We start from the raw sequence: 13,401 nt of genomic DNA, 5'->3' as shown, positions 1-13,401 counted from the left end.
TCTTATGGGACCATGTTGACTTGTTAGATGGGCAAGAGTACTTGAGATGGATTAATTTGAAGTTCAAGAATTATGCATTGATGAATGCAACAGGCATCTTTTATTAAGAGTAAAATGCGCTTGACATCTGTGAGATTAAATGACTAGATTTTTTTTTCTTGAAGGTAGTGTTTGGGAGAACTGTCTTGTCCAAGTATTAGCAAAATTCCAAGCAAATCACTTAATATCCACCTGAACAGTCATGGTTTAGTGTCTCAGCCACTTCAACAATGCATTATTAGTGTCAACAGAGATCGTCTGCTAAAATCTTAGTGTCATAGAGTCGTACAGCACAGAAACAGGCCCTTCACACCATTTTTTCTATGCCAACCAAGATGCCCATCTAAGCTAGTCCCATATCCCTCCTCCTGTCCAAATGTCATTTAAGTGTTGCTATTGTACCTTCTTCAATCACTTCCCCTGGCAGCTCATTCCATATATGTACCATGCTCTGTGTGAAAAAGTTGCCCCTCAGGTTCCTATTAAATCTTTCCCTTCTCAACTTAAACCAATGCCCTCTAGTTACTGATTTCCCCAATCCTGTGGAAAAAGACAGTGCCTTCAGAAAGTCAGGAGGTGTGGGACCCAGGGAAATTTAGGCTGTGTGGATTCAGAATTGGCTTGCTCATTAGAAGACAGAGGGTGGTGGTAGATGGAGCATATTCTGCCTGGAGGTTGGTGACCAGTGGTGTTCCACAGGGATCTGGGACCCCTGCTCTTTTTATAAATGACTTGGATGAGGATGTGGAAGGGTGGGTTAGTAAGTTTGCTGATGGTACAAAGGTTGGTAGTGTTGTGGATAGTGTAGAAGGTTGCTGTAGATTACAACAGGATATTGACAGAATGCAGACCTGGGCTGAGAAGTGGCAGATGCAGTTCAACCTGGAAAAGTGTGAAGTGATACACTTCAGGAGATTGAATTTGAAGGCAGAATACAAGGTTAATTGCAGGACTCTTAGCAGTGTGGAGGAACAGAGGGATCTTGGGGTCCATGTCCATAGATCCCTCAAGATTGCCACACAGGTCGATAGGGTTGTTAAGAAGGCCTGTAGTGTGTTGGCCTTCATTAGTCAGGGTATTGAGTTCAAGAGCCGTGAGGTAATGTTGCAGCTCTGTAGAACTCTGGTTAGACCACACTTGGAGTATTGTGTTCCGTTTTGGTTGCCTCCATTATATGAAGGATATGGAAGCTTTAGAGAGGGTGCAGAGGAGATTTACCAGGATGCTGCCTGGATTGGAGAGCATGTCTCATGAGGATAGGTTGAGTGAGCTAGGGCTTTTCTCTTTGGAGAGAAAGAGGACAAGAGGTGACTTGATAGAGGTGTACAAGATGATAAGAGGCATAAATCGAGTGGACAGTCAGAGACTTTTTCCCAGGGTGAAAATGGCTAACACGAAGGGGCATAATTTTAAGGTGATTGGAGGAAGATATAAGGGGGATGTGAGAGGTAAGTTTTTTTACACAGAGAGTGGTGGGTGCATGGAATGCACTGCCGGCAGAGGTTGTGGGGGCAGATACATTAGGGACATTTAAGAAACTCTTAGATAGACACATGAATGATACAGGAATGGAGGGCTATGTGGGAGGGAAGGGTTAGATAGATCTTGGAGCAGGATAAAATGTCGACACAACATTGTGGGCCGAAGGGCCTGTACTGTGCTGTAATGTTCTATGTTCACATTATCTATGCCCCTCATGATTTTATACACCTCTATAAGATCACCCCTCAGTCTCCTATGCTCCAAGGAATAAAGTCCTGTCCTGCCCAACCTTTCCCTGATGACCTAGTCCCTTGAGTCCTGGCAACATTCTCGTAAATCTTTTCTGCATTTTTTCCAGCTTCATGGTATCTTTGCTGTATCAGTGTGACCAAAACTGAACACAATATTCCAAGTGCAGCCTCGCCAACATCTTGTACAAAGCCACCTGATACAAGTGGGCAAGCTACCAGCTGAACTTGGCTGATGTAGCATAGAAAAGAGCAGGAACACCAGCCTGTAGTTTTCTGGAAAGCAGAGATATGGAACATCATTGATTTCTGTCTTGCTGCCAAGTTTCCAAAACCACACATCCTAACTAGTGACTTTGGGTCTGCTGTTCCAGAAGTTGTAGGTGTAAATTTATGTCCATTCAAAACAAGTGCAACCTCAAGAAACTTTCTGAGGTGATGTGAAGGAAGAATATTGTACTCAATGATATTTTGGCATAAATCCAGTGTAATTTATTTTCACCCAAATTTCTCAAGAAATAAAGTACAACTAATCTTAAGTTATAGTTTCTGAATGATGAAGCTTTCTGGGAAATGCTGATCTCATTTTAATTTAATCTAACTATTATTTTCTTTTAATAAGGATAATGTCTATAATTCTGAAGATAACAATTATGATTAAAACTTGGCTTTAATTTTATTTTCACTATTTCAGGTGTTTGTGGAAAGGGCAAACTCAAACTTGACACAAAGGAAGCTTCAACTTAAGGATTTCAGAGATGCGTACCCAAGATTCCCTCCTATCCAGTCTATACATGTATCGCAGGATGAGCGACATTGTACAATGGACTTGACAGAATTCATGAACCCAACCCCATATAGTGTGCCTGGGGTAATGAATCTTAAACTGCTGTCTTACATTTGTATTGTCTAGTTGATCTTTCAAATCATACTTTTTTAACAATGTGTTATATAAAGTTTTGTCATAGTTTAATAATGTGTTATTTTAAGTTCCTGCACCCAACAATTACGTTGACCTTCGAGATGAATTGAATTTGCGCTTCTTTCTCAATGGGCTCATCTTTCTTGTACTCTAATCATTAGATTTTGCAATTTTTGTTAAAGCAGATATGCTGACTTATTAATATTTGACATAAAAATTGATCTTTGTTCACAGCTCACTCCTTGCACTTGAAAGAGGTTTGGTTGTTATTCTTTTGTCACTGCATTGCTTTTAGCTATAAGAACTTTAAACTGCCAGTGCACCATATAATGAGTGTAATTGTACTTTCTACAGACTTGTGTTGCTGATGAATCTTTCTTAAAGTGCTTTGACTTTTTATTAAGGCAGTGAAAGAATCTTGCTTACCTTTTATTCTTGGGTGCTTTTCTAAGTCTTCCTGTGTTAATTCAAGTACATTTAATCTATACTTAACATAACTCTTTGACCATTGTCCAACACATTAGATATTGAACTGAAATTTGCTCCTTGATCCTAATCCTTCTGCAATTGCTATCATCGTCCTCTTTCTCTACATCTTTCACACCAGATTTGTAATTCTTGTATTTGATCACTGCATTACTTCTGTACTTGCATTTTAATAAAACAGAGGAGAAAATAATTATAGAAAACAGAATGCAAGTGCTCCTGAGGGTATATAAAAAGGCAGAGATTAAACAAAAAAATAAACTGCTGGAAGAACTCAACAGGTCAGGCAGCATCATGATTGTAGACGGAAGAGAGCCAGTATATAAAAGTGAGGGAAAAGTGAGACAGGATTCTAAGTGATAGGTGGAAACAGATAAGCCGGGGGGTGGGGGAAGGTGGGAAGAGATGGGCTGTTGGAAACAAATGGGGAGGGGATAAAAATGTGAACCAAGGGAGAAGCACATGCACCTTCTTCAACTTGGACTATTGCATTCGGTGCTTGTAATGTGGCCTCCTCTATATCAGCTAGACCAAACGTAGACTAGGTAACCTTTCTGCGGAGTCCACAACAGCCATCTTGAGCTTCCGGTTGCATGTCATTTCAACTCCCCTTCCCATTCCCACACTGGCCTGCCTATCCTCAGGCTTCTCCACTGCCACAGTGAGTTCAAACTTGAACTAGAAGAACAATACCCCATATTCCACTTGGGTGGCCTACAGCCCAAAGGTATGATCATTGAATTTTCTAATTTTAGGTAATCCACTCCCCCTTTGTTCACCTTTTCCATCTCTCCTCCCCTCAAACCAGGACTCATTACCCTGCCCCACCTGATTCAATTTGCTCATCACCCACATACCTAGCCACCTGGGTTTCTTCTTCCTTGATTCACCTTCTCTGTCCTCCTCCTCTTCCACCTAGTTCAATCTGCCCATCATCCCTCCCTTCTCTGATTCTATCTACCAGCCTCTGTCCCTATCCCACCCTCACCTAGTTCCATTTTTGCCTGGTCTTCTAAACCACCACACCCATGTGATTCCACCTATCACTACCAACCTCTGTCTCAACGCTCCCCCCTCCTTCCCTCCCACCTGGTTACATCTGCCCATCATGTCCCCTCATCTGGTTCCACCTATCACCTACCAGCCTCTGTCTCACCCCTCCCTCTTCTATATATGGCTATCATTCTATTAGTCAAGGTGCAAGGACTCATCTCGAAATAGTGACCATCCCTTTGCCTCCACAAATGCTGTTTGACCTGAATTCTTCCAGCAGTTTATTTTTTCCTTCAGATTGCAGCATCTGCAGACTGTTGCATCTCCAGAAACTAGACTAAGTGTTCTTCCCTGGAAAATTCATAATGGGGGAGAAATGAAAATGGCAGAAACTTCGATTTTTTTTCGTATCTACTCAATGAAATAAAGCACCCCAATAATATTAGAAAATTGGGGAGCAAAAAAAGTGGGGGTTGGGTTGCTGAAGAAATTAGAGCAATCATCATCGCTGGAGAAGTCAATTAATGGGACTAAAGATTGACATCCCTGGACCTAATGGCCTAAACCTTAAGGTCTTAAAAGAAGTGGTATGTCAAGATAGTGGATACTTTGGTTGTGACCTTCCAAAATTCTCTAGATTCAGGAAAGAACCCAGCAGATTTGAAAATCTAATGCCTTTACTCAAGAAAATGGGAGACCAAAACCAGGAAATTATAGCCCACTTAGCCTGGCAACTATCATTAGGAAATGCTCACCACTATCTATGCTGTTCTTGTTAGAGCAGCTTCTCTGGTGTGCTGGTTGCTGACCTTCTAGCAGAAGGCTGTGCCTGGAGCCTTGCTGAGAAGATGTCTGGTGATCACAGGCCAATGGAAGATCATCCCCAATATGCAGATTTGTGCCTATTTTATCAGTTTACGTATAATTTCAATATAACCTTGTTCACACTGGGTTAGGGTGCTCACAAAGAAGCTCAAATTCAGCAGTAGGTTTACAAGCTTAAATCCAATATTTGTTTTTTTTAAAAGGAGGCATCTCTGCCTAGGGTCTTCAGATTGTTTCGTGCTCTTGGCTTGAGACACTTGGTGATTTGTGATGGATCCAATGGGGTGAGTGGTTTAAATTATACTGGAAAAGATGTTAACTGGAGTGTCATGTTTGGTAATTTAGTGACAAATTTCTGCTGAAAGTACTTGGGGGAAAATGTGCTTTTAAAATTGTGTTAAGAGTTAATTCAGAGGTAAAAAACCTAGCTGAAGAATGGTCATATGTCAGTGCTGTTTTATCAGTGATAAGCAATAAACAATATTGGATTGCTTCTCATCAATCAATACCTTCCATTTGGTATTGGTAACTCCCTGGTCTCAGATACTCAGCTACAAATAGAGAGAAACCTGTGGGCATCGTGTATTTGGATTTCTAAACAACACAGGCTGAAGTGTTACGTAACAGAACTTGTGGATTTGGGGTAATATGCTAACACAGATAATTGGCCAACTAACTGAAAACACACAATTGAGCTTAATGAATTATTTTCAGATTGGCAAATTGTTTTTTTTCTTGGGTAATCTCTTGGGATTGAGGATGATTTACTTCCACTTAGTTTTGTGAGTTTTCAGGTTGTTCTGGGACATTGAAGGTGTTGGTGAATTTCACCCTCTTTATCTGCCTTCACTGAGAGATGCCTCCCGAAATAATGAAATCTTCCATATTTTATGGAATGATAAGCAAACCCAATGTCAGCAGCCTATCCCAAATCAACATCCCTAGTATTGAGGAAAGTGATCCATGTTTTCCAGGTTCTCGCTACAAAAATTTATTGTTGTAGCACAGTGTGGCAAAACAGAGGCAGGTTGATGGAGAGCTTTTGACTTTTGGATGTTGAGTATAAGGAATACTCTGTCATATGTTGGGAGCTCGGCCTTGAAGTCTGCCCAAATGCATGCATCTTATGCATGCTGCAGCTTGACTACTGAGGTTTGAGTAACCTTGATTCCATAACTGGTGAGCTGCTAGTGCTGAGGCCCCATATATTGATAGTCTACATCAATAACTTGGATAAAGGAATTGAATATATTGTAGCCAGATATGTTGACAATACAAAGATAATGAAGAGGATCCACAGTCAGCAAAGGGGTTTGGGCAAAAATATGGCAGGTGGATATAATGTGGGAGATCAGAAGATATCCACTTTGGTAGAAGGAACTGAAAAGCTATACAGTTTAAATGGAGAGGCTACATAATGCTGCCTTACAGAGAAACCTGGGACAATCTTGTCTGCAAAACACAGAGTTAGTGTGCAGGTCCAACAAATAATTTGGAGGGTGAATGGAATATTGGCCTTGAATTGCAAAAGGAATTGAATTCGAAAGTAGGGAAGTATTGTCAGAAATGTACAGTGTCAGGACCCCCATTTATTGAGCTTCCCCTGAAGAAGGGTCCTGACCCAATACATTGACCGTGTGCTTTTCTCCACAAATGCTACCTGACCTGCTGAGTTCTTCCAGCATCTTGTTTTTTTCATCTCGATTCCAGCATCTGCAGTCCTTTGTTTCTCATGTACAGAATGTTGTTGATTCCATACTTGGAGTATTGCATAGAGTTTTGGTTTCCTTATTTAAGGAAGCATATGCTGAGGTGAAAGGATTATCTGATAAGGAATGATTGAGCAAATTGGGTCTTTGATCATTGGAATTTAAAAGAATGGGAAGTGTGTAGCCGAACGCGGTGTGTGGCGGAAAAGTAAAACGCAGAGACGCGAAGGCTGGACTGGAGCACACTTTACTAACTGAAACCAAAGCGCGCGCGCGCTTGCAAAAAGGAACCGAGAGCCTCTCCGGCAGATGTGACGTGAGGTCCCTGCCGGAAGGCCCGCCTCGCGGTTAGTCTACGTCGTGCTCCTGCGCATGCGCCCATGGTCGCTGATGGCAGTTTGAGTTCTGCAGGTCTGGGCCACAACCCCCCCCCCCCCCCCCAAGAACTGCCCAATGGGGGTGTGGGACCCCCAGTCTGTGTGTCCCTCTTGGGTGGCCTGCCCTGCCAGCGCAGTGAGGGCACCTTCACAGGCTGCCTGATGTCCAAATGCGCTGGTTTGAGGCAGTCCACTGTGAAAGTCTCGGCTTGGACCAAACACTGGCCTTTCAGGTCGACCAGAAGACGGTTGGCCCATAGGAAATCCACCCCTAGTAACGGCCACGACATCACTGCTACTGTGAAGGTCCAGGTAAAACAGCTGGGGCCGAAACGCAGTGGGATGGTACGTGAGCCGTATGTCCGGATAGTGGTGCCATTTGCGGCGGTGAGGTCGGGGCCTGGGGCCACGGTATGGGTGTCCATGTTTAAGGGGGGAAGGATGCTGATCTCGGCCCCAGTGTCCACCAGGAAATGTCGCCCGGAGTGTCGGTCCCAGAGGAACAGGAGGCTGTCGCGATGGCCAGCCGTCGAAACCACTAGCGACGGCCGGCTCTGGTGCTTCCTGGAAAGGCACACGGTGGACGGCAGCGGCGCGCGTTTGACCCCCACCTCTGGTAAAAGCACCATTGGTCCGAACCCTCATCTTTGTCCCCCGTGGGTCTCGGCAGTTTTGGTTGTGAGGTCTTGGCCTTAGGCTGCGCTGTCGTGGTTAGGCAGATGGAAGCTGCTCCCTGCTGCTTACTCTGCCACAAAATGTCCACCCTGGCTGAGAGGCCGGGCGGGTCACTGAAATCTTCACCCGCGAGGAGGAGGCGAATGTCCTCTGGCAGTTGCTCGAGGAACAGCTGCTCGACTAGGAGGCAGGGCTTATGGCCATCCATGAGCGCCAGCATGTCGTCCATCAGCTCGTATGGCTTGCGGTCGCCCAGGCTGTCCATGCGCAGAAGCTGCGTGGCTTGTTCGCGGCGGGAGAGTCCGAAAGTGTGGAGGAGGAGTGCCTTGATCTTAGTGTACCTGTCCTCCGTAGGTGGATGGTGCAGGAAGTCGATGATCCGGACTGCCATGTCCTGGTCAAGCGCGCTGACCACGTAGTAGTACCGTGTGGCGTCGGCTGTAGTGCCTCGGATACTGAACTGGGCCTCAGCCTGCTCGGACCAAATGTGGGGTTGAGCAGCCCAGAAAGTCGGGAGCTTGAGTGAGACTGCGTGTGCGAGTGGTCGAGGTTCATGTCTCGGGTTCCAGATGCTGTCTGGGAGCATCGGGGTCACCAAATGTAGCCGAACGTGGCGAGTGGTGGAAAAGTAAAACGCAGAGATGCGAAGGCTGGACTGGAGCACACTTTACTGACTGAAACAAAGCACGCGCGCGCTCGCAAAAAGGAACCAAGAGCCTCTCCGGCGGATGTGATGTGAGGTCCCTGCCAGAAGGCCCGCCCTGCAGTTAGTCTATGTCGCACTCTCGCACATGGCCGCTGATGGCGATTCGAGTTCTGCGGGTCCGGGCCGCTACAAGTGACCTTATTAAAACATACAAGATTCTGAGGGGAATTGACAAAGTAGATGCTGAGAGAATGTTGAATTAGGGGAAATAGTTTCCAAAAAGGGGTGGTTCACTTAACATGGAAGGTAGTGAATCTTTGGAATTCAGTACCCCAGAGAGCAGTGGAACTTGAGTTATTGAATGTATTTAAGCTAGAGATTGTAGATGTTTGGATTGTTAATGGTAATGGGGTATGGGCAGTAAGTGGAGTTGAGGTTATGATTAGATCAGCCATGATATTGAATGCCAGGACATGCTTGAGGAGAGCAGAGGAAGATTTTTAAAATACCCTAGCAATCAGATGCAGAAAGAGTTTTCAAGGGAGAAAAGTTTTTAAATGCAATGATATGAACACAAACATTCATCAGGTTGAGGAGGCAAAAGCGAGAGTATAATTGTTGACCTGGACTTTGTGGGATAAACTCTTAACGTTCTCTGTCATGACATTGGGATCTCTAGGTATGCTGTGTGAATGTAGAAATCTCACAGATGTTGTGAGTGAATTGCTGCTGGGTAATATGTTGTTTCTACCCTAAAAACCCTCAAAGTGGGAGGGGGAACTTGAGCAAGCATCCTAAACCTGGGTTTTACACTTGTAAAATTTTGTGTCCAGTCAAAAGAGATGCAAGAGGTCTTCTACCATTGATTTGAATGGAAAGGAGCAACTGTGAGAGCCTCGGGCAAAAGTATGCTACTTTAAATATACTTGTGTTAATTATTAATTTACCACATTTTTCTTCTTTTAAACAATATCTAATTGGCTTGTTATATTTTTTTAAAAAATACTATGGCAATCCTAAACACATTTGAAGTATTTTTGAGGAGGGTTTTCAGTTTTTAAGTTTTCCAAAGCTTTTTGAATGTCTCTGAGTCAAACATTCACTTCTTGATTGTTTGACAGTTCAGGCAATATCTAGGCCTAAGGTGTAGCGGGCTGTTGGTTAGATTTGTGTCTGTCCACGGCCTCCTCCACTGCCAGGTCACAGCCAAACGAAAAATAGAGAAACAACACTTTGTATTCTGCCTGGGCACTCTCCAACCTGGCAGCATGAACATAGAATTCTCAAACTTCCAGTAACCACTCCCCCTCTGTCCCCTTTCCCCTATTTTTCCTTTTATTTTCTTTTTCTCTCTTCCTGATCCAACTGGCTCCCATCACCATGTGTCTTTCCCCTCCCCCATCTTCTCCCTCTCCATCTGCCTACACCCGCACACTCCTCCCACCGATCCCCCTCCTCACCTCCCTCTGTTTATTTCATGCTCCACTGTCCTCATCTATCATACTCCATCATCTTCAGCCCTTTGTCACTTCCTCCTATCACCTCCCAGCTTCTGACATCATTCCCACCCTCACCCCCCTCACCTGGATCCACCTATCATCTGCCATTTCATGCTCCATCCCTTCCCTCCACCTTTTTCTACTGGCTGTCTCCCCCTTTCTTCCAGTCTAGATGAAGGGTCTTGACGCGAAATGTTGACTGTCCATTTCCCTCCATGATGCTGCCTGACCAGCTGAGTTCCTCCAACGCCTCTTCTGTTGCATCAGGTTCCTGCATGTGCAGTCTCTTGTGTCTCCTGTCAGTTATATTTGCGTCTTCTGTAGGCAGGGCTTGTTCTGGCCATCATGGATCACATCCCTTATGACATAGAAGGTCTTTTCAAGATGCAAAGGCCTTGCCTCTGAAAATCCTCCCAGTGGCTTCTGCAACTTCCCACTGACACAACTGACAGCTGAGTTGATCTTTTATTTTAAATTGAAGGTGCTGTTTGCTACCCAACACAGAATCTTACCCAATATATAAATGTCAAAAAAAAACTTCCAGATTTAGCTAAGTCTTAATGTGTCCCTTGTTTAATATGTTCATTTGTAAAATAATGAACTTATTAATTCATAGTGAACCCCTTCAAATATTTTCTCAAACTGCCTTCAAAAAATGTCAGATGCATGTTGATACAGGTAGATACGGTATGGTAGTGTGATAAATAAGTTACTGTACCAGCGGCCAGAGTTATGGGTCATTGATCTGGAGACAGAGTTTGAATCCTACCAGGACAGCAGGGGAATTTAAATTCGAGTAACTATATAATTCTGATATTTTTTAAAGGCTATTTGTAGTAACATGAACTGTAATGTAACTAACAGTAACTGTAATTTCTAAAAATAAATTTGGTTCGTCCATGTCCTTCATGGAAGGAAATCTGCCCTCCTTACTCAGTCTGGACCATTAAGTGCCTCCTCATTCATGGATAGACAAATGTCAGCATTGCCAGTGACATCCATATCTCGTAAACAAATAAGTTTTGAGAAAAATATTGTTGTCCTTCTGCATTCTGTTTGTGATTCAGTTGGGGAATTAAGAAGTAGGAAAATGTCTGTTTAAAAAAAAGTGATCGGCATTTAGACAACATCTAAGACCCGATATCAGGTTTACTAGGAAAAGAAAAATGCCTTTTAATATTAAGAAAATGGAGTTGTAACAGAATTTTCTAAAATATCTTCCAAAAGAGACAACCTGGGAGTGTATTTTAATTAAATATAATTCAAGGTTTAAGTCAACCATTATCAGTCTGTTTGATAAATCAGTTTTGTGTTGAGTAACAGATTTAATGCCTAAATTAATGTGCTAAATATTTTGCATATAGGTAATTGGAATTGTTACCAGAAAAGATCTTGCCAGATATCGTTTGCATAAAGGACAACTGGAGGAACTTGAAATGGCACAAACGTGATTTCATGGCATGCATTGCTTCGGAGACTCTGACTTGCTGGAATTTTAACTTTTGAAAAATTCTAGTTAAAACATTTTTTATACAGCCATCATTTTTTTGCACTTCATGTGAATGGAGCCTCGTGCACCAGGATATTTTCTGGAAGGGTGCCAGAATTGATCGTTTGCACTGTAACTTGTTGTAACTTAAAATTGTACAGTTGTATATTTTTTAACTGGAACAAATGTTTGCCTTGCACAGCTTTCTGTTGTTCTTTCTGGATCATTGTAAACTTTAGGACTTGGGAATTAAGTATGCAAAATACATGTATAATGTGTCTCCTATATGATTAGTTGAAATGGAACATTTGTCTTGGGGAGCTTCTGTTATTTTCTGAAAATTCTGCTGCTATTCAGAGTCAAATAGTTAGGAGGCAATGGAGATGGTGAGGGAACAATTGCCTAAATAACAGCTTGCTGTGCATGCATAGGTGCCAAGTTGGATTCCACTTTGCAGCTACGAATTTCATCAAGGTATCTGTGATGTATGGTCAACAGAATGTAATTATCTTGCAAGTGCAACTTGCCAAAGGACAGCTAAATGAGAGCTCTATGCATGCAGTTATCATATTCTTGCAGAACTCTACTCTATGATAAGTTCTCCTGTATAACCCCAAGCAGGAGTACTGACTTTTCCCAAACATGAATATGTAAAGACAATCTAAAAGTGAGCAGTGGATTCTAAAAATACATATATGTACCAAGTTGGAATTGCACTGCAACTAATAAAGGCAAAGGCCTAGCAAGAATCTCCTACAGCTTAGCTGCTGTACAGATGGGAGCAGATCAGAATCTAACTTTTGGGGTATTTGTCACAAGTATGAATGGCCACCAGAAATTGCATTTACACAAAACCACTCTTAACCCTGAGCACATTGTAAATTTTTTTCAGATTTTGTGTTTATTGGGTTGAATTTATATTTACAATTTTAATCATTAGATCATAGATTCTATTATCTAACTTTGTATTTTATGAATCTCTTGTGTCAGAAGATGTGAAAAGTACAAAGAGATGGCAGATGAGTTTTCTAGAGTGCAATTTTTTTTTAAAGAGTTTGGACTTCTGTAGTAGAAGATGTAATTGTGCAGTGATAAAATGAGTAAGTACAGAAGATATTAGCTTATCTGTGATCATGTTGATCTGCAGCAAATTTTGCTGTGGCAAACTGCTGATATGCACACCTCACTTAACACAAGATCAAATGAATTTAACTTGTTATGTTACATAAAAATTGATATTAATAAATAAATGACACAACATAATGGGCACAAGTAAAAAGTAAAATAATGTTCCACTAACCAACAAAAGGTTTGACAAAACTAGTTCTTTTGTAGCTAATCAATGTTCTTCCATCTATGGTGACTTGTATTTTATCATACTTAACTTTTTGTTTTATTCTGCTTTATGAACATCTGAACCATTAAGTCTTTGATGGCTATATGAATGAAACAGTAACATGTTTTAGTCTTGGGTACTATTTAAATATTTTCTCTCAAGTTTTAAGATATCTTTGTGCTCATGAACTTCAAGGAATATTGTGAATTTTGTTTCATGCACAAATAAATGTTTAAGTTTTTAATCTATTCGGTTGTGTTCATATAGATTTATAAGTTTTAACAATGAAATATATTCAGTTTTTTTTTAAGCCTGTGTTGGGACTGTTGGCTATAAATCTTTTCTAATTTGAAATTTTGCAATCTGAGATTGGTGTTTGAGCAAGAATCACAACTGAGTATTCCATCCTGCACTCTCCTCGCCTGCTGTCCAAATGATACCCTAGTGCCCACAACAGCCAATCTTGTGACCTCTGAATGAGATCTGCAGCTGTCCAGATTCTACACTTAGATTTCCCAGATTTTTGTTTACAACTCTTGACCAGCCAAAATCAGAACCTTTGATTAAATGGACTGGGTTCAAATCCACATTCCACAGGCTCATCAATCTCTGAGTGAAGGAAGTTTAGTGGTAAAGACAGCAACTTGGTGTTCTTTACTCGTGCAGCTGGTTTGG

At 42.2% G+C, this 13,401-nt stretch overlaps 1 protein-coding gene across 1 annotated transcript in view; it reads left to right on the top strand.

Annotated features, from left to right (window-relative positions):
- Positions 1-12,968, top strand: part of clcn7 (chloride channel 7) — a 62,695-nt gene extending 49,727 nt beyond the window's left edge. Inside the window, exons 23-25 of the mRNA XM_052022100.1 lie at positions 2,464-2,640; positions 5,199-5,279; positions 11,266-12,968. Of these exons, the coding sequence (XP_051878060.1) occupies positions 2,464-2,640; positions 5,199-5,279; positions 11,266-11,352 (345 nt within the window). The 3' untranslated portion in view covers positions 11,353-12,968. The remainder of the gene's footprint in view (positions 1-2,463; positions 2,641-5,198; positions 5,280-11,265) is intronic.
- The last annotated feature ends 433 nt before the right edge of the window (positions 12,969-13,401 follow it).

Source organism: Pristis pectinata, chromosome 8 (assembly GCF_009764475.1).
Source record: "Pristis pectinata isolate sPriPec2 chromosome 8, sPriPec2.1.pri, whole genome shotgun sequence".
NCBI lineage: Eukaryota > Metazoa > Chordata > Chondrichthyes > Rhinopristiformes > Pristidae > Pristis > Pristis pectinata.
Note: the sequence above shows the minus strand (reverse complement) of the source record. Positions and strands in the feature narration are given on the sequence as shown.